Genomic DNA, 21,606 nt, shown 5'->3' on the forward strand with positions numbered 1-21,606 from the left:
GCACAGGACTCCAGAAAAGCTGTGGGGGTGGAAGTGGAGCCTTTCCTCTGGCTACACGCTCTCTGCACCAGCAGTGAAGGTGTATGTGTATGTGGAGGTGTGTCCTTAGAGGAGTAGCAGTAGAAGTTCTCACACAAGCCATGCTGCACCTGTGGCTTTCTATAGAGTTTGTCAGAGAACCAGAACATGTGTGTGCAAATTTATGAATGTACATGAACACACACATACACGCACATGCACACACTCACTCTCTCCTCCAACTCCCCCCCCCCCAGGACGATCTTTGCTGAGAAAATTATCCAAGAGTGTAGAGAACGAAGAGTACATGTAGCCACAATTTTACATAATGTTGATAATATATGCACAGTTTTACCTTGCAAAAAAATATATTTTATTACACACCTACAGGCAGCTGAGGAGAACAGGCTATTGAGAATTATGTGAATATAATTTTCTGATAATCATTTAAGAACGCCAACGTTGAAGCTCCGCTGATGCACTTTTTTTTTTTTGCTTTTACTTTATTTCTAAATTGCAATTTCAAAATACCATTCTTGGCTGCATGGCAGTAACTACACCTGCCTTGGCTTACACATCATATGCCACTGTGAAAAGCCTACTTTCTTCTTTTCTGTTTTGCAGCACTGAATAAACTAAAGTGACTTTGAAATCATGGACATCCATCTGTCCAAGTCACAGAACTGCGAGAGCAAGTGTTGTACAAATTTATATATTTAATTGCTTAGTTATGTATTTCATTATCAATTTATTTAAATTTGTCACATAGGTATCCATAAGTTTGAGCATGGTTTAATAGCCTACATATCTAGTATATTTGTGGACTAATTGGCAAAAAGTTGCAGCAGTAACCTGTGACTGTTCACAGAGCCATTCTGTAAAGGTTTAGACAGCCAGGAAAGGTGTATCTGGAGGGAGGGAGGGGTATCTGGAGGTGAGAGCTCAAGGCCAGAAGGCCAGAAGGACATGAGCCCTGCCCTGAATGAAACGGTGTGTCAGCCTGTATGAATTAAGCCAGCTCCTGTCTTGTGGAAAAGAGCATCAGCAGCATTATTTAAGGAGCCTCATGAACGGGCGGAAGGTTTTTATGAACTCAATGCAGTGATTGTCGTTGAACCCAAATGAATCGTTGAATTTCTTTACCTGTACGTCCTTTAGCAATGACTAGCTGTATCTCCAGAGACGGACTGCCTTACTCACTTAGGGGTGGCATAGTTTTGGTGTCCAAACAGTCTCTTATGAGTGTTCTCATTAGTCAAGAAGAAAAGAAACTGAGATGTCTTTGTTTGGTTTAATTAATCCTACTATTACAGCTTTAACCTACCGGAAGTCAGTCTAAGAAACATGATTTGGCAGCCCTGAACTAAATAAATGAGCCTTTTCTGTTGGTGTCACCTTTTAAAATATTTATTCAGACCAGGAGTGCGAAGGTCTTATCCCATAAAATCTGTTGTGTGTGTGTGTGTGTGTGTGTGAGTGAGTGAGTGAGTGAGTGAGAGAGAGGGGGGGATGGCTTGATGTATTTGATTGGTTCATAGGTCAATGATGGGCAGCATGAGGTACACCACAAATGTCCTGTATGTGTGCGTTGAGCTAGGTCTGCCCACCCAACCTGATACACACCCCGCCGCCAGTGTATTTTCCTGCTCCAACGTCTTATTTTGATTGATTAAAGTCAAACTTTAATCAAAAGTGTATAGAGGAAATCTTCCCTCCTAGCAACCAAGTAGAAACAACAGAAAGAGAAAACACTGAAAATATATTAATATCTTAAGAGATTAAAGCATGGTAGGACTAGTTTTCATAGTATCTGTACAGTATACACTCACCGGCCCCTTTATTAGGTACACCTGTTCAACTGCTCGCTAATGCAAATATCTAATTAGCCAATCACGTGGCAGCAACTCAGTGCATTTAGGCATGGTCATGGTCAAGACGATCTGCTGAAGTTCAAACCAAGCATCAGAACGTGGCATGGTTGTTGGTGCCAGATGGGCTGGTATGAGTATTTCACAAACTGCTGATCTACTGGGATTTTCATGCACAACCATCGCATTGAGTTGCTGCCACGTGACTGGCTGATTAGATATTTGTGTTAACGAGCAGTTGAACAGGCATACCTAATAAAGTGGCCAGTGAGTGTGTGTGTATATATATATATTATTTATCTAAAAATATACTGATAATAAAACATAAAACAATAAAATTATCATATTTAATTTGGAAACTGAATGAAACAAGTCATCTCCAAAACACAATGAGAATTCAGATTAGTTATTTTCTCATACATTGAAGTACTGGAATCAGAACAATATTTTTCATTAATTTCAGTTTGTCCATCAACTGACTGTTAAGTACCCAAAAAAGCAATCCTGTATTTGTTTGCATCGGTTGCTTATAGCTGAGGTAAAAAGCACCATGTGTGCAGTGAAGAGTGACTCTTGTCAAAAAATACAGTATTTTCTCACCAAAAAAAAACTTGGCCTGGTATCTAAAGCCATACCTGATTAGAACTATTCACTAGATTACTGATTTAATTTTCAAATGCAAACTTTTAACATCGTCTAGTTTTTAAAAATATGAAATAAGTGTTGGTAAGCAAAGTGGTACCAGGATGTGACCTGTTAAAAATACTTAAATCCCCCGTGCCTTGTAAGCAAAGTATGAATTAGAGAAATCTTTTACTGTCACTTGATTGACTTTTGGTTGGTCACTAACTCTTCCATCTCTGTAGCAGAAATTGCAAGCTCTCGCTCAGCCATCTGCTTCCGGGTCAGGGGGAGGTCATCATCAGGGTGACACAGATGAGACAAACGCTGTCAGCAGAAAATAAATAATGATATGGATCTTGATGAGCAAGTGTTTAATAAAATATAAATATAAAATGTAAGTACTATGTTTATACCAATACAAAGGATCTGTGAAATACTGAAAATTTTTCATAAAAAGTTTTATTAAAAAAGAGAAACACTTCAGACTCATCCATTGACCTCAGTGGAAAACCATGGTTATACCTGACAGAACGCATATTTTCTAGTGTAAACTATCAGTACATAAGTGTGTTGGATAGCTAGGAGGAAGAATGGAAGCAGACACTGCAATGGCATTTTACAAAGGACAGACAGATCTACCTGCATCCACCTGCCTAGAATTGGGTGCACTGCATAGCTACTGGTGTGTGTGTATCTGAGAGAGAGAGAGACAAACACAGACACAGACAGACAGACAGACAGACAGAGAGAAAGACACTAAAAACTGTAGGCCCTGGGTAAGGGGGTTGGACTGTGGGAACAGGGCTAGCTCCCAGAACAGCTGTGGAGACATGGGTTCTGAGCCTCACCTGTCTGAGAGTGCCAGTGCTGAGGGAGAGCTTGACCAGGCTCCACCCCGGAACCAGTACAACAGAGGAGAGGGCCAGCAGCCAGCCCAGCACGTACGCCCAGTCTGGGTACACATACCAGCGGTTAAAGGTCAGGGGCTGGTAATCTACCACATAGAAGATGAAGGATCCCTATGGGAGAGCAGTAAGAATGGAAGGTTTTATAATCATTACAAACACCATACTACCATTCTGTCATAGAAGTAGAATTAACAAGAAATTGTCTTTATGGCAGGATTAGTTCAAATCAGCTAACATAGTTATGTACTCATAAAATATTCATTTTGGAATAACAAAACATGTTTCATTTTAAAACGTGCTGGTTGATGATAGGAAACAGAGACCTAATTCAGAGATCTCAAACTCAGATCCCAGAGGTCTTCAGATTTTTTGTCTTTGCCTGTACTTAAGTCTTTAATTCAAGCATAAATAAGTTTCCAAAGCATAAATTGCCAGCAGACTGAAAGGAGATCACAAAAGCTTACAGACACTGAGGCTCACCGGGACTGAATTTTTTGTTTCTTGGACCTGAATCCTATGGTAGTCTAGTGATGGTTTGTAGAATAGTACATGTGACATGCCTGGTCGAAATATTTCCACAGCAAAGTTAAGTGACTTCCCAGATCTGGCTCTCGCAAAAACCGGCCACCTAATCATCCCCTGATTTAAATGGCTAAAAAAATGTTCTCTCCCTCCAGTGGAGCTGCTCAGTGGCCAACAATAGAGGATTGTGGTTGTACTGGGTAGCTCCCAGGTGTGAATGTGAATGAGTGTGAAGCAGGGCATTGCTGCAAAAGAGCATCCGTGCTCACGAACCTACCCTAGTTAAATTAAAAATTTTTTTAAAAAAGATCTGGGGTGCCTATTCGAACAAGAGCTGGCGTAAGTGCAGATTTTTGTTTTAGCCCCCACCAAGACACCTGATCTTATTTATTAAGGTCTTGACTGAAGACCATGATTGGTTGATTAGTTGAATCGGGTGTCATGTTTCTGGGCTAAAACAAAAACCTGTGCCCACACCTGATTTAAAAGGAATCGGATTCCATGAAGTTTTTAAAACATTTTTGAGTCCAATTACAGCTGGACTAAAATTTGTAATGTCATTACCCAACTCAAAATCTTGATTGAGATGATAAACCCAGAAGCGATGTTGCAGGTACACGCCCTTATCTACAGCGAATTAGATTATCAAAAGGACACATATCATGATTGAATGTGCAACATGAATAAAGTATGAAATGCAGCTATGACAGTGACGTGCACAAGGCTGGAGCCACATGTGCTGCAGCACCTGCCCCTTAGCTGCCTAAGATCTAAAACTGCCCTTTTGATTTGTGACTTTATTGTTCGGTCGAGCATTTCAATGCAGTGCTTTGGGGATCACATTCACCTTCGCTGGTTGCCCTCCGTAGTTCTGAATGATGGTTCATTCATGCACAGAGTGGTTCGGGCCACTGGATATGCCACATAGGGGTGAGTCAAACTCACCAGAGTCACCAGCGGTGTGAAGTAGAGCCAGCAGAGCTTAAAGATGAGGCAGGGACGCTCCCCGGTCATGTCCTCAATTGCATCGACCATTCGCTCCGCCCCTGCTCGAGGGACACACAGGAATGGTGGTGAGCATTGCAGTGTCTATAAAGCAAACCTCCACTGAAAAAAAAAAAAAAAAAAAAAAAAAAAACCTCAAAAGGCAGTGAATGGGAAATCAAGAATGTCATTCATTTGGTTCCTGTTTCAAAACTGCTTTACTTTTGTTATTCACAAGGCTGCAGGCTTTGTTTTGTAAGCACAGTGGAGCTGTTGGGTCTTTGGAACTGCTGGCTCTCTGGCTCCCAGTCTCCTTTTTGAAGGGGTGTTGACTGTTCTTGGTATGTCAGGGTGTGGTTTTCATGGTCATTAATTTGCATTGCTGTGTTTTTATTTATCTGGATATCTCTGCTTCAAATATATCAGTCATGACTCCATTGTGTATGAACTCACTGTCATTTTCCACACAAATGAAACAAAAAGATAAGTTACTTTGAAACTAGGGTCAAATAAAAAAGGGATATTCTACCATTCTCTATATTTTAGGTAATGTTTTTCCAATGGAGGTTCCCCTTTAAAAAGTTTCTCCTGCCTTTGGCAGTGAAATAAAGTTCCAGTTAAAAGGCAATCCTTGTGCATCTGACTTTCAGTCTTTTTCTTATTGGCTGGATTGCCATGATATAAAGCTTTTAACCATGGTCTTCATTTTTTAAAGTAGGCTAGGTGTTCATCTGCCTAAACATGCAAATTTAGAATCTCTTAAACTTTATACATTTTTATACATTTTTCAAAAATCAATATACAGAAAGCCATTGTCATTATCTGTTCTGTTTTTCTTTTCTATTTCAAGATTATTGTATTAGAAAGCCACAGTTTATTGAAAGGTCCACTGTTTTATGTGTTAATACAGTCAGGCAGAAAAGTCCTGCACTCACCAAATAGCCAGCCCATGGCCAGAACCTCGAACACACACAGGAAGAACACACAGGCCCCATTAAAGGCGTAGTAGTCGAAGAGCTGAAACACATACATCCCCCCCTAGTGGACAGCAGGGGATATTACAAGGGTAGATATCATGGCAAAATCCAGTCAGGAAGATACTGAAGTGATTTTTGCTGTGTGAAACCTGGAATTATGGTTATGATCAGAATGATGCAAGTTTGAATTATTTTCTGTGGGCCTGTAGCCTTCAACAGGGGAGTAACCTGAATTACTTCTATATATATTTAAGGATTTAAAATTGGTAGTGATTAAAATGTTGTTTGTCTAATCTGTGTAGGCCAAAGAAGCCTGTGATAAGAACATCCTCTGGGTAAACTGATAACACATATTGAAATGTAATTTTTTTCTCTCCCCAGCTGTCTTCTCACCTGTGTGACCATCACCAGCTGCAAGATGAAGCAGGAGAGGCAGAAGAGCAGGACGAAGATCTCTCTGTGCCCGGCCCTCCGCAGTAACGTGGGAAACATGTCTGTCACCGATGTGATCACTCCCTCCATCCCCACAAACTGAACAACAGACAGAAGCACAAATGAACAGGCAGTGAATGGAAGAGGGTGGAAGGAAGGAAAGAAAAAGAAAGCAAGAGAAAAAAAAGATGACAGTCACAGAAAGTTTTCCTGCTTGTGAGAAATAAAATACATCTTTATTAGCCATGAAATGTGTGACCCAGCACCATGCCAGCACACCTTCTAGCACACCTTCACTTCATGTTAAATCATGAACTAATCTGGAAGAGTCTAGAAGTAAGCAATGGCTGCAGGTAGTTGTGGTGCTGGCAGTTTCACAGCCTCAGCAGCCAGGAATGGTGAGCCACAGCCAGGTGACTGATTACCTGAGAGTCCAGGCCCAACAGGATGATCATAATGAAGAAGCACACGGCCCACAGCTGAGGTAGGGGCATCATTGCTACTGCTTGTGGGTACGCAATGAATGCCAGACCAGGTCCTGGGAGCAGGGAGCAGAGGAGAACATGGAGGTGATGGGAAGGAAAGACAGGGGGAGAGTGAAGGAGACAGAGAATGAATGGGAGAAAAATACATGATCCAATAGTGTTTACTCTTCCTTAGCTTACTATACTACTTAAATGGTTATCTTAGCACTATAAGTTTTGTCAGCACAGTAGGGTATTCAGTACCGTGGTGTTTTCCCATTTGTGATTTTCTGGAAATGAATTTTAATTAGATATATCTTGAACTTGTCACATCTTCATTATTTGTCTTGGCATACTGTACAAAGAGCTTCAGTACCTGATTCCGCCACTTCCTCAATGGCGACGCCCTGCTCATGTGCCATGAACCCCAGCACAGAAAAGACCGCGAATCCCGCCACTACACTGGTCCCGCTGTTCAGCAGGCACAGCCAGAAACAGTCCCTACAGAAACACCACCAGGGGGGTAAAGGAATTTGCTGACCTGTCCTTGTTTTTTCATTTATTTTCTTTTAAAAGTAAAAGAAATTAAGATTTTGCTTCTAATTATCTTCCATTGTGTGTGGATATCTCTGGATTGCACTGGATGAAGGTATAAATGTGGATATCTTAGTATTGCACTGAAGAAAAGATAAATGTGAATATCTTGGTACTGCACTGAACAAAGAGTTGCATATTTATGTTTAAGCACCTGTCATTTTTTTCCCTCTGCATTTCTGCCCTAGTGTACTGTGGGTATGAAAGGGCCTTACCTGTAGCAGTTGTTGTTATATGTGTTGTAGCTACCCAGCACAGTCAGAGCGCCCGCTCCAAGACTGTAGGAGAAGATGATCTGAGATCCTGCCTCCATCCACACCTGCAGTGACATCACAAACTGTGAACACATTTGAGGTGATATGGCTGAAAACATTTGTATATACGTTCCCCTATGGAGTGAAATAAGGAAAGAGAAATTTAGCTATGACAAGGTGATGGGGCACTGCCTAACATACGCTGATGTTACGGAGTACTTACCTGTGGATCTGTCAGGTGGGAGGGGTCAGGGTACAGATAGAACACCACCCCCTGCAGAGCTCCAGGTAGAGTTAGCCCTCGTATCAACAACACCAAAAGCATCAGGTATGGGAAAGTAGCAGTGAAATAAACCACCTGGTGAGAGGTGGAGAGAGAGAGCGTGTGTCTTTTACAATCATGTGAACATGGTTAATTTTGAATCCCTTGGCACTTATTTAAAACCGATTCTTGACAAAAGCTTAAATAGAGTATGTCAAGAGAAATGACCAGAGAGGTCATTCTGTTTGGTGTTGAAAGATGAAATGTTGTATGAGTATCCAAATGGCATGTAAGTACATACAGTGAGCTCCATTATGTTTGGAGCAAAGACATATTTTTCCTTGATTTGACTCTGTACTCCACAATTTTACATTTGTAATCAAACACTCACGTGTTGTTAAAGAGCAGATTCTCTGCTTTTATTAAAAGGGTATTTTCATACAGTTGGTTTCACAATATAGAAATTACAGCACTTTTTATACATATTGCCCCCGTTTGGGACAAATGGCGTCACAGGTGTTTCACCAAGGATTGCTTCCTTAGTGCAGATGTAAGACAGCTTTCAGTATCTAGTCTTGATTCTTGCTTTTGATTGTTTTTGGAGTCTGTTATTTGTATTTGTCCACATGACTAGGACTAGATATTTAAAAAACAGTCAGGGTTATCAAAATCAACAGTTTGGAACATCATTAAGAAGAAAGAGAGCAGTGGTGGGCTCAGTAATCACAAAGGGCCAGATTGGCCAAGGACAACCTCAACTGATGACTGAAAAATTCTCAACATAATTAAGGAAAAACCTACAAATACTTGTCTGACAGATCAGAAACATTCTTCAGGAGGCAGGCATGGATATGTCAGGGACTACTGTCCGCAGAAGACTTCCCGAACAGAGCTACAGAGGCTACGCTGCAAAATATAAGCCACTAGTTAGCCGCAAAAACAGGATGTCCTGGTTACAGTTTGCTGAGAAGTACCTAAAAGAGTGAACTGAACATCCATTTCATATTCTGCAGAGAAAACTTAAAAGCAGCCAGCCTCAATAGATTGGCAGCCTGTCCAGGGTGTATTCCTGCCTCTCGCCAAATGCCTGCTGGGATATGCTCCAGTACCCCTCGCAACCCAGCTCGGGATAAGCAGGTATAGATAATGGATGGATGGATGAGTTCAATGATATCAATTGTGATAGAAATTCTTGTAGTTTTTCATGTAGCCATTTCTGTATCATGCTAGTTTTAGCTGTTAGTCTCAATGGACTATTATTTTATTGTTTCTTGTGAAAATACCCATGGATCAATATGTTCTGGAGATAGCAGGTTCATTTACTTTGGGTATACCAAGAGTCCAGATGTGCACAAGTAGGAAACACTTGTGAAAGGAACATCTGACATTTTAATAGAAATTATGACAATAGTAGCTCCATATCCATTTTGTTAAAAGTCTAGCAGCAGAGTTCTGAATTAGTTGTAATCTTTCAATTGACTTTTGTAGAAGACCAGTAAAAAGAGCATTGCAATAGTCCAGCCTACTTGAAATAAATGCATGGACTAACTTCTCAGAATCCTGTCTTGATAGAAATGGCCATACCTTGGTAATGTTTCTTAGATGGAAGAAAGAAGTCTTGGTCACCTTGTTGATGTGAGGTTTAAAACTTAGATCAGAGTCTAGAATTACACCAAGGCTTGTTCCTTTTGTTTTAACCTGGGGAGCCGAATTTCCTAACCTATTAAAGAGTGCATCCCTTTTGGCTTTGAGGCCAACTAAAAGTATTTCTGTCTTGTCTTCATTTAATTTAAAGAAATTATTGCTCATCCATTGATTCACTGGAGACAGACAAGTAGTCAGGGAGAATAACGCATTTGGATCATTGGCTCAACTGCAATGTATAATTGTGTATCATCAGCATAGCAGTGGAAATTAACATTGTGCTGTCTGATGACATGGCCTAAAGGAAGCATATATAATGAAAAAGAAAAAAAAGAAGGGTACCAAGGCAGCTCCCTTGTGCAACACCAAAAGATGTCACATTTTTTTCAGTTAAGAGAGACCAACCCAGTTTTCAAGACGATTGATTTGGATATTGTGGTCAATCGTGTCAAAAGCTGCACCCAAATCTAAAAGAATAAGAACTGAAACCTTCTTAGCATCAGCACTAAGCCTAAGATCATTCACTATTTTAGTTAGAGCGGTCTCTGTACTGTGATTCGATTTAAAACTTGACTGGAACTTCTCTAGAGTACTGTTCTCATTTAGAAAGATGTTAAGTTGATTAAAGACTACCTTTTCAAGTATCTTGCTCATGAACGATAGGTTGGATATAGGTCTGTAGTTACTTAAGACACTTGAATCTAAATTTTATTTCTTCAATAGGGGTTCACAGCTGCAGTTTTGACAGCGTTGGGAAAGATTCCAGTCTCCAGAGATGTGTTAATTATCTTTAGAGCAGGTGTGGAGACACTCTTAAAATATTTTTAAAGAATGCAGAATACAGGATCAAGATGACATGTTGAAAGTTTAGTCTGCGCTACAATCTTACAGAGCTCTGCCTCAGAAATGCTTGTAAAGCTTCTCATCGTGGCTGGCTTGTTATACCAGCTCTAATGGTTGTTATTTTATTATTTTTAAAATGTGCAAATTCCTCACACTTTGAGGTAGAAGCTTGGTTGAGAAGATCAGAGGCTGGCATGGGATTTAGTAATCGATCGATAATTGAAAACAGTACCCTAGAGTTGCTGCCATTCTCTGCAATGATCCTTGAAAAGTGGGCTCTCCTTTCAGTGCGTACACCATTATTAAAAGGTAGTAATGCATTCCTTAAGAATTCTCCGATGAACCTCTAGTCTGGTTGTTCCCCATTTTCTTTCGGCTCTTCTACATAATCGCTTAAGCTCACGGATCGTGCTATTTATCCGTGGTGCTGCTTTATCGCAAAGCTTATTTTTAGCTTTAACTGAAGTGACTTTGTTCAACATGTTACCTAACTTGCTATTAAAGGCATCAACCATCTCATTTATTGAGTAGTTATCAGTACAGACATCCAAGGATTTTGCAAGCTCAAAAAACTTTCTGTTTGAACGATGAACAACATCTGTCCATTTAATGCCGGGTGTAGAGGCTTTTGGTCTGGCTCCCTCTTTAATCCAGGTAGTGGAGTTTGTGAATTAAGTTAGTGGGAGAGGTCCCAGGGCTGGCTGAATCACATCACAATCAAGCCAGGGGAGGGTATCAGCCAGTTCAGATGCTGAAGCAGGTCCATGAGTCTGAGCTTTACTTATAATCACTAAGCACTGAGAGTGAGGAAAAGCCTGTGTGTGCTGGGGAAGGAAAGTGTCCTGTGCTGGTTGTCCTGTAGCATCTAGCTTAGCTTGTAGGAACGAGTCAATCGTTTTCTCATCTTCTCTGATTTGGTAGAGTGTGCTAATTCTCATCTCCAGCTTGTCAATCTCTGCTGCAAGCTTTGTGCAATTTGTGCATTCCATGCAGGTTCTCATTTCCAGTCCTTTGACAGAAGGTAGCTTAACCTCAGGCTAGAATGTTGGCTGGCGTTGTTAAAAAAAATAAGAAGAAAATAGTAATAAAATAATAAATAAAGTAAAAATTAAAAACAACATTATGAATAAAACTGCGACAGAAGCTGCAAAAGAAAGTAGAAAAGAGATATAAAATAGATAAAGCTGCGGGAGCTCACAGAGACACATCTGCTCTCTCCGGAGGCCAAGGGAGATGTTCTTTCGTTAAAACAGAAAGAAATAACTTACATTAAAAAAAAACAACGAGATAATTAAAATGGTTTGGACGTGCATACCTGTATACATTTCGTTACAATGCAATGCAAATGTAATATATAACCATATTTTTTTTTTTGGACTTTAACAGCAAAAACCTGTAGTCCATGTGTACCCAAAATGATAAACATCTGACATTTATAATCTGTTTTTAGAGATGATTTCCTGGATAATCCAAAAACCTGAAACCCTTTGTGACTAATGACCAAAAAATACTCAGTCTAACTGTCTAATACTCTCTCTCTTCATATTTGAGGTGACAATTCTGGCAACAATCTGACCAAATTCTGGCTGAGTGTTTAACCCAGTGTTTCAGGTGGGTCATCTCCCCTCCAGGATAAGGTGTTGAGATTGTGTGATGGAAGACATTATATCAATGCAATCCATAAATTGTAAGCTCAAAGGACAACAGCCCACCCGAAATACTCTGAATACACTGACTTCATATACTTTACACTGTCATGCACCAATATATTGTGCACATCATTTGTGACATCATTTGCTCAAATTACCTGAAGCTGCTAAATGAATTATGAAAACCAATGTGCATGTTCATTCTTTCTATACACATTTGTGTGACTGTTTTAGTATATGCTTTTTCAGTGATCATTAAAAGTTACTTGATAAGAATACATTTAGAGGAAAAACTGTAAAAACTGATTCAAGCAGAGTGTTTGTTACATCAGAGTGTCCCTGTTGGACTGAGCACACGCCACTCAGTGTTGAGCGTTCCAGTCTATTACACAGTCAGTCTCACTCTTTGTAGAGGCAGCCCAGGTAAGGACATTCTGTGCTTATCTCTCTCAGTAGCTCTGTAAGGCCCACAGGAACAGGCATAGAGTGGAATCTCCTCTCTGACTGTCGTAAAGCAATTCGCCAGGTGCAGAGTCTGATATTGTCGGGACAGAGTGGCCCGTAAGACCTTGGCATCTGGTTTTGCGACAGTTAACAGGTGACACCTCTTTTCTACGGGAAAGCAATTCTAAAATTACCCCAACGTCCTGGAGGTTTCAGATTGCAAGTAATAAAATCACATGATAGAAATGGGGCAAATTGCTCAGGACAGTTGAGGGACAGCCGAAGTGCCCTCACCTGGTGTCACTGGGTAACTTGTCTCCCTACCTTCATAAGGAAAGAAATTTACTCAAGCACACTTTTTGTTAGGAAATAAATCCAGATTTGGGTTGAATACATTGCTACACTACACTATGCAATCTTGATACACTGTGGAAAGACATTGAGAGTTGGCAGTTGGTTCATGTAAGAGATTGTACAGTTATTTCATGTTTTTCAGAGTTTTCATGACAATCACAAGAACAAATATTCATATTTGGTATGGTTTTTATGGTCTCTGTGCGAGTGATGCTCTGGTTTAGGTTTTAAAACCAGCAAACCTGTAGAAAATCTATTTTAATCAATTTGTAAGTAAACTGTATTTTTGGGACACTCCTCCTAGTAAATCCATCTGTCTGATCCTGTCTGAACCAAATTCCAATCTTCCCCCTCCAAGTAAATTTATGGTTTTATGACCCTTTTGTGGCGACATCCACCTGCCTGCGCTGGGTTCTTATAGGAGAGGAACAGGGCCCTCTGGAAGTCTGCAATCAGACTTCCCACACAAGACTCTTTCTGTGTGTAGACTGCTGTCAGGTATGCTCATCTTTATCTTTGATTGTTAGACTATTTTCTAAATTCTGTAACTACAAATTGACTATTTTAAGTGTATAACCTACCTGACATTAAAACTGTTAATGACTTGATTTGTGTGGTCTTGGTCAATGTTTCGTTCTTGTAACAGCCCTCTAAGTCAGTTTCCCACAATTATGACTAGGGAACTGCCCGTTGGACTTGTTTGATCACCAAGTTTTCAGTTAAGGCGGGACCGTCAGCAGAACCAAGTTGATCCTGGGATGACCAATATTGGCCCTTTCGGAGTCCCTGAACCCTAATTAGGTTATACTCCCCATGAGGGAAATCTCACAACCGCTGTGTCGTCTGCAAACAGCTAGTTAAATTGTCGTTACGGGCGCATCCGCGGTGCGTACCGGGTGAAACTGCGTTGACCCTCGGTGTAGAACTTCAGACGAACTGAGTTCCATTCTAAATCAAGCCTAAATTCTAATTTGGAACATAACTTATTAATTAATATGGAGTCAGATTATCACGAGGATAAAACCTAGTAACTGTTACGCTTTCTTGCTGTGGTCATGGATATATTTGATGTGTTGTTCCGCTCATTTGTGAATATTCTGATGCTCCCATTGGGATATTGACAGTCCGGCGACAGATCGGATATATCTCTGATGACAGCATAGCCCCGTTGCGAACGGAGAGTAACCTGAATGCTACTGATCCGTTTCGGGCCAGTTTTAAGCGGGATATGAAGCAGCGCCTTCATATCTAACCCGTGGCAACGGAACCAGTGCATTCTTAATTATAATTGTGCCCTGTTCTTACGAACAGAGGAAAAATAACTAACATCTCCGGTTTTGAATCACACCAGCCAAGGGAGAACACGCGGTGCCTTCCCCTCCAGCTACAAACCCTCATTGGTCTAGCTGTGAGGTCTTTACAGCTCTGGGACAGACCTTGCCTGTAGACTTCACCCCCTTCCAGATGCAGAAGTAGCAGATGACCCACATGATGATGAGGCACAGAAGCACCTCCCACCTCACACTGCCCACCTCCTCAATTCCCCCCGAGATCGCCAGCACACGTCTCCTGGGGGTGGGGGGTGGGGGGGGGGCGGGGTGGGGGGCAGGGAAAGAAAAATAGAATAATGAGGGGAGGAAAGGGAGGTAAGTGGAGAAACAGAAATATAAATTTTCACAAAAAAGGCCCTGCCAGTTAATTTAAATTTGTTCCCATGTAAGAGCCATAATGCTTTGCATACCCCTCATATCCTGGCCCTACCATGTACACAAATATTGAACATTTTCTCTTCTTATTATTCAGAGTGTTTCACCTGCATAAATGCAAAAAGGTTAAACTAGGCCAATGTGCTCCATCTCCAGATACAGTACATCTGTAAACTAGGTCAATATATCACCTGATGTGTTAACAGACTCTTATCCAGAGCAACTTACATGTTTTCCATACATTAATACAGCTCGATATTGGCATAAGGAATTAAAGCTAAGTAGATTATGTTAAGATTTGAACCCACAACCTCTGAGTTTCCTAGTTCACGAACCCTGTTCTGTACAAGGTGCAATCCTACAGAACTCAGCCTGCAAACTTACTCCCAAAACTCAGTGGCTGCAGAGGATGAGTTGTTGGGCTGTTGGGTCCAGTTTGTGGTGAGGTTTCGGTTGGAAAAATCCACACAGTGATCTGAAACACAGAGAGTAGCCTTTCCTAAATCATCGAAACAGACTCATTGGATATTGCAGCTGAGCTGCAGGCCAAATTCGTTATTCTGTTATTGTTTAGTCTGGTTTGCCGATATACAGACAGCTGTTAATAAACCAGCTCTGTATTATGAAAAGATTACAAGTGTTAATACATATGAAAATATATATTTCATATTGACATATTACAAGTATTAAGGATACATTTTGAAAGCAATGCAAAACAAATAAACTGAATTCTGAAATACATTCCATGAAGCAGGCATAAGATCACATATGAATGTTGCAACCTGAAATACCTGGCATATCTGGCACACGTACTGGTATGCAGAAGCAGTAATAAGTTCTTCGTGCTTGATTGATCTGAATTTGCCGTTCTATTTTCTGAAAGAGGGGGACTGCGGTACCCAAAGGAAATGGGGCTTCTTACCCTACCCAGTATAACTTCAAGACGGCTTTGTACCTGTATGCACCATTGATTGTAGGTCACCTGTATTTCAGGTGTTCTCACAGTCAGCCCAGTGTAGCTTAGAGACAGGCTCTGTACCTGTGTCCTCCTGTATAGACTGCAGGTGGAGTTACACCACTTACACTAATTTCAGATCTTACCTGAGTTCCAGGTGTTGGAGCAGCTGGCCCAGGGCAGCTGTGAGCTGAAGGAGAAGTAGAGGTAGAAGAGAGCCCAGGCCAGGATGACGATATAACACATGCAGCCATAAAACTGGATCAGTTGACCTGCATAACCAATCCCTGAGACACACAGACGCATGCACACACACAGAAACACACATACACACATATACACTCGGTTAACAGCTGACAATGCCAATCCCTAGTTTGATCCGATACTTTGTGCAGTTACTGGTAATGAATACGCCTGCTGTGGTTCCTCTTCATATTTGTATTCCTGACAAAATAAAACTGCTGTCTTCTGCTTTGAAAGATTCTCTGGATAAGAGCGTCTGACTACTGCCTGCTATGTATTATTACCATTTCTCCATGTACAATTACTGTATTTTTCCTTATAAGTCTCACAGAGCTAAATTCTGGTGTAGATGTACAATATTGCAGCTGCAGTAATTATAGATTAATGTTCACAGGTGAACTTTGATTTGGGAGAATATCTGAATCCCCTCTTGTGCCAGCATACAATAACATTCTAGACAATTCTGTACTTCCCTAACAGTTTCCCTTTCTTGTTTCAGCATGACAATGCCCCCCAGCACACAGCAAGGTCCATATAGAAATGGTTTTGTCAACAGTGGTGAGGAGGAATTTGACTGACCTGCACAAAGCCTTGACCTCAAACCCATTCAACACCTTTTAGATCAGCAGGAAAGCCAATGGCGAGCCAGGCCTAACCTCCCAATCAGTGGCACTGATTCAGTGCCCAACCTCACTAATGCTCTTCTGGCTGAATGGAAGCAAATCCTTGCAGCAATGCTCCAACCGCTAGTATAAAGCCTTCCCAGAATAGTGGAGGTTGTAATAGCAGCAGGAATTGGCCTGACCATAGGGCCGATCCACACAGTAGAACAGGGCCTTAACAGTGTACTGTAAGCCCCCAGCAGCCTAGAATCACACCATTCCCCACCCATGGTAACAGTACACTTTTTCAGTTGTTGCATTTTTTTATAGATCTATAGAGTTTGGGGATTCGCATGTAAGAACAATTGAACTGAACCCCTGGCTGCATGGGGAGATTTGTACATGAATTGAGAGGCAGCCGCTCTAAGGGCTGGGCCACAGTCTCCCCTCTGTTTAATCTTTAATCACATGCTCATGCCTGGTGAACCTGTCTCTTCTCTCCTTATCCCTATTGGTAAAGCCAAAGTAATCTCTGAGTGAAAGGGAGTTTTACCCATTTGCTGACAAAGGTTTCTGGCCTCTCACCCTCAGCCAATGGGCACAGCTTCCTCCAGCAGGTGATGCCCCCCTCCTGGGTATACTGTCCCATGGCAGTCTCCAGCAGGAACAGGGGTATCCCACAGGTCACTGCAAAGAGCAAATATGGCACAAGGAACGCTCCTGCAGACACACCCACACACAACGGAAACATTTGAGATAAATCTTCAATCACCAGCCTTGTGACTGTTATGTGAACAAAACCAGAGATATTTAGTTCCAGGCAACCAGTAATCTATGATTATGGCATGGTCCAAATCAGCACACTTGCCTACCATTGACTATACAAGCTGAGTACACTGGGTGCGTGAAACTGTGCAAATGCGTGCAGTAGGCAAAGTTCTCTCTTTTTTTGCACTGTAGCTAAAATCCCAGGATGATGTACTTATTTCCAGAGTTTTGCTGATTGTATTTGGGAGAATACTTTTTAGAAAGTAAACAATCATTTTGATCCCATGAATAATACATGCAGCTTCACTTTAGAAATGAGGTGCAGCTTCACTGATAACAACAACACGTGAGCATGACGCGCAAGGGCAGAACGTCTTATGGCACTTCCACAGTACGGTTTGAAAATAGTATGAAGGATATTTTTTGCATACTGCCCATCGCATACTAAAATGTGCTTAGTAGACAGTACATACTTGGTGGACACAGTAGTTTAAAGGCTGATTTGGACACAGGCTTTGTGACTAACTCACAGAGTCATACTCACACTTACTCATACTTGCAGTCAAACCCATACTCACTTGCACATTCACACTTACAGTCATACACTCGGACTCACTCATACACTCACTCATTTACTCACCGCCGCCGTTCTTGTAGCAGAGGTAAGGGAACCTCCACACATTTCCCAGCCCCACTATGTTCCCCGCTACCGCCAGGAGGAACTCCACCTTACTCCCCCACTGGCCCCTCTCCTCCAATGGCCTTTCAGCGGTCTCCCTTTCCTTCTTCATCTCGTCTTCCCCTGGGATCTTTCACTCTCACTGTGTCCCTCTCCGGTGCTGTCCGTTCCTAACTTTTTCCTTTGGAAGTGCACCTTGAAGAGGCACATTGTGTCAATGGGCTGCATTCAAACAACTTTGAATCTTGCTGTTGCAGATGTTTTAACAAAATTAAATGGCACATATTTAAAATAACATCACTGCTGTAAGGAAAAATGTAAAAAATTGGGAAGCAGGAGATTGTTTGGACAGGAATTCCTAAGAACCAGTGGCATCACTAGGGGGATGCGGGGGTTGCGGACCGCACCGGGTGACACCATCAGAGGGGGTGACACCAAAAGCACCGGAGAGGGACACAGTGGCGGTTGGAGCAGCAAAAGAGTGGCAGTAGACAAAAACTTCTGTTCACTCAGGTTTACTTACAGGAGACGCACTTCACGACACAAGTGACGACACAACAAAATATATATGCAACAAATACCACGAACAAAACAAAAACGAGTAAACAAAATAACAGTAGGCTATGCCTAGTAGGCCCAACTCGTTTGAATAAGCTGTATAGCTAGCATGACCACTCAACACACAGAACATAATCACCAAGGAGGACTTTTCCTCTGGCTTATATAGCCCAAGCCCCTCCCCATGGCAATTCTATTACAAAAAAAGTTTCTTCCCTTTATCATGATTTAGTATTTTACATATACATTTCAAGAACAAACAATAAATAAATACTATCAATAAACCAATGACTAAGAATAATTAACGGTCCATTCCAGAAAACAAAAGCAAATTCATACATCCTCCCCCTTTTTGTGTTTCACACATGATGTATCCCAAACACCCCCATGAAAAAGCCCTATGGTATGGCCCGCGCTTTCTTGAAAGACTTCCAGAAAAACCGGCTGCAGATTTGGTTGGGGTCTAGCTTTTAATATAATACAAAACAAATCAATGTTTAATATGAATGTCACCTTTTACTTTGAATAATTCCACTTCTGTCCACAAATTACGAGTACTTTACTACAAACAAGTGTACCGCTTTCAATTTCACAGAAATTGCGGTCGTTTTTTTAAAAAGTATTCTAAATTCGCGGTAAAACCTTCATAACTTACCTTCATAACACACACAAACAATGGTAACTACATTTTTCCCTCCTTCCGTCACGTTACTTCATATGGATATTAAGTTGCGGGCAATTAAAAGAACATGAACAGGGGTTTTAAATGCATTAAACCATGTGCACATGCTTAAAACTGTATATGTCCACAGGTTTCACTCCTGTCTATACATTTTTTGTGCTGTGTTTCAGCAGAAATTATTTTTTATAAAAATATTCTAATGCGACGGGTTGAAACGGCTAGTTTTTCTGATGCAGTTTACTGCCGCTTGATTTAATTAACGGTATTAATGTGACGAGAAGCGCTTTGTCATTTGAATGCATAACACGCAATTCCTCGCGCCCACACCCGCTCTCCGGCGCTACAGTGTTACCTGTCTGATTGATGTCTTCGTGGCATGTTTAAACACTAATGTTTTATTAACACCCCCTCCGCCGCACTGGGTGACACCAACCCGAGTGACGCCACTGCCAAGAACCCATTTCATGGTCTTTAACCTTAAAGTATAAATATCAGAGATTAAGAATGAAACAAACAACAATGCCATATTAGGCGCTGCTGTATGACCTAGCAGGCCATGCTTTCAGAAATTTCTGATGAACTGCAAACTGATCTTTGCAGTTAATAACAAATGACTCATAGGCCGTTTCCATTTTTTTTTTTTTTTTTTTTTTGCTCCATGTGTGTGAAATCAAAGGGTTCAAATGCATGTTATACAAACTATAAACTTTAAAGTACATTCATCTGCACATCATTTAGAAAACAATTGGGATTCACTAATACACTTACTTGGGTGCCGATTAAGGTTTTTGGAAAAAAAAAAAAAAATTTTTTTGGGCTTCTCTGCTTTATTGGACAGAACAATACCATCAGGTACAGCCAGTTCTCATCAGCTGCCTGTTGGTCAGTAATAAAAATGTATTTGCATTGCAAAATTGTGCAAAGAAGTAACACACAGTTTACTTAGGTTGGATAGCTAATAGTTTCTGTTCAAATATGGACGTCCATTCAAAAAATGTTATGCCCAAACAAATGCATGCAGAAACATTGTCCAATTGCCTGTATGTATTTAATTAATCAGGTTTAATCAAGGAGGTATGCGTTTTTAAATAAAACTAATTCATGTTGTATATTAATCTTTATATTAATCTAATGTTTTTATTGTCTTGAAAAAGTAAAGCTGCTTTGTGACAGTGACGTTCACACTTCAGCTGGACATTGCTGTATGCACATGTGAAACAGAGTTCACTCATGGAAAAGGGACATGAAAACTGATGTGTTGTCACAAACAGACCAAGTATTTTATAGTTAGGACTAAAATGTGACTAAAATACTTGGTACTTTTTGTCAACTAAAATAAGTCATTTTTGTTTTGAAACAAAGGCATGAATAAAATGACAAACTAAAATGCATTTTAGCCAAAAGGCTAAGACCATGACCTAATCAAAAACTGCTGGCAAATTAACACTAATAGACAGTAAGAGTCACTTTCAAACAAGTTTTTTTTATAAATGCCTGTGAACTCATTTTCTAGGAGAGCCACAAGTGCTGAAATCTGTAAAGAGACAGCGGGAAGGAAAGAGTCCTTTTCACCCAGACGTGGAGCTTACCTGGTGAAGGGCACAGGACTCCAGAAAAGCTGTGGGGGTGGAAGTGGAGCCTTTCCTCTGGCTGCACGCTCTCTGCACCGGCAGTGAAGGTGTATGTGTATGTGGAGGTGTGTCCTTAGAGGAGTAGCAGTAGAAGTTCTTACACAAACCATGTTGCGTCTGTGGCTTTTTATAGAGTTTGTCAGAGAACCAGAACCTGTGTGTGCAAATTTCTGAATGTACATGAACACACATACACGCACACACTCTCTCCTCCAACTCCCCCCCCCACCCCCCGTATGATCTTTGCTGAGAATATTCTCCAAGTGTGAGTGTAGAGAACATGTATTCACAATTTTACATAACGTTGAGAATATTTTCACAGTTTTACCTTGCAAATAAAAAATAGTGTTACACACCTACAGGCAGCTGAGGAGAACTGGCTATTGAGAATTGTGTGAATTTTTCTAAATTGCAATTTGCAATTTAAAATAGGAGTCTTAGTTGCATGGCAGTAACTCCACCTGCCTTGGCGTACACACCATATGCCACCGATTAAACCGTACACTGTGAAAAGCCTGCTTTTTTCTTTTAGTGCTGCAAAACAGAAATTTTGGCGGGTTAGGACCCAAGTGCAAAGTAAACACACCGGAGGCTCAACAGTTAATTCCAAACAAAGACCAAACAAAAAGCCACGACGGGCAATTCCAAAAACTCACAGAAATACTTGAAATCGAAAAAACAAGCAAAGAAACTCAAAACATGAAAAACAGGCAAGGGAACTCAAAACTCCTCAAAAAGCAGATTAACTTGAAAAATACTTGAGACACAGGAAACAAACGGCAAGGGCAGAAAATTGTAGGATCCAGTAAGGGACTTAGGAGAAAACAGAGCTTAAATAGACAAGAGGGATAACTAGACACAGGTGAACACAATGCACAATCAACACAGAACGGAGAGGGATAACGAGACACAGGTGAACGCAATGATTGAATAAATTAACA

General features: G+C 41.0%; 1 protein-coding gene across 6 annotated transcripts; it reads right to left on the reverse strand.

The window, feature by feature from the left end:
- Window positions 1-2,693: 2,693 nt before the first annotated feature.
- Window positions 2,694-21,458, reverse strand: LOC118209635 (sodium- and chloride-dependent GABA transporter 2-like). Of its 6 annotated transcripts, none has more exons than XM_035385166.1 (15): window positions 21,322-21,458; window positions 17,756-17,989; window positions 16,933-17,034; window positions 15,649-15,789; window positions 14,932-15,022; window positions 14,278-14,410; window positions 7,869-8,003; window positions 7,607-7,710; window positions 7,174-7,298; window positions 6,759-6,871; window positions 6,295-6,432; window positions 5,860-5,962; window positions 4,886-4,986; window positions 3,359-3,529; window positions 2,694-2,834 (listed from the first exon to the last, which is right to left on the reverse strand). In XM_035385166.1, exons 2-15 carry the CDS (start codon window positions 17,904-17,906, stop codon window positions 2,706-2,708), a joined length of 1,737 nt encoding a protein of 578 aa, XP_035241057.1. In that variant the 5' UTR covers window positions 17,907-17,989; window positions 21,322-21,458; the 3' UTR covers window positions 2,694-2,705. The 6 variants fall into 6 exon arrangements, with proteins under 6 accessions (XP_035241057.1, XP_035241053.1, XP_035241054.1 ...); XM_035385162.1 differs by having other exon boundaries at window positions 16,933-17,067; XM_035385163.1 differs by lacking the exon at window positions 21,322-21,458 and adding an exon at window positions 20,624-20,821 and having other exon boundaries at window positions 16,933-17,067.
- Window positions 21,459-21,606: the final 148 nt, after the last annotated feature.

Source organism: Anguilla anguilla, chromosome 12 (assembly GCF_013347855.1).
Source record: "Anguilla anguilla isolate fAngAng1 chromosome 12, fAngAng1.pri, whole genome shotgun sequence".
Lineage (NCBI taxonomy): Eukaryota > Metazoa > Chordata > Actinopteri > Anguilliformes > Anguillidae > Anguilla > Anguilla anguilla.

What these genes read in the sequence shown, in the direction of transcription:
- LOC118209635 (XM_035385162.1), bottom strand. Translation starts at nt 17,906, where the DNA reads ATGAAGAAGGAAAGGGAGACCGCTGAAAGGCCATTGGAGGAGAGGGGC. An exon ending in GGGTGAAGTCTACAGGCAAG is followed by an intron (nt 8,004 to 14,277) that starts GTCTGTCCCAGA and finishes ACCTCTCACCAG; the next exon opens with GTGGTTTATTTCACTGCTAC. An exon ending in TATAACAACAACTGCTACAG is followed by an intron (nt 7,299 to 7,606) that starts GTAAGGCCCTTT and finishes GTGTTTCTGTAG; the next exon opens with GGACTGTTTCTGGCTGTGCC.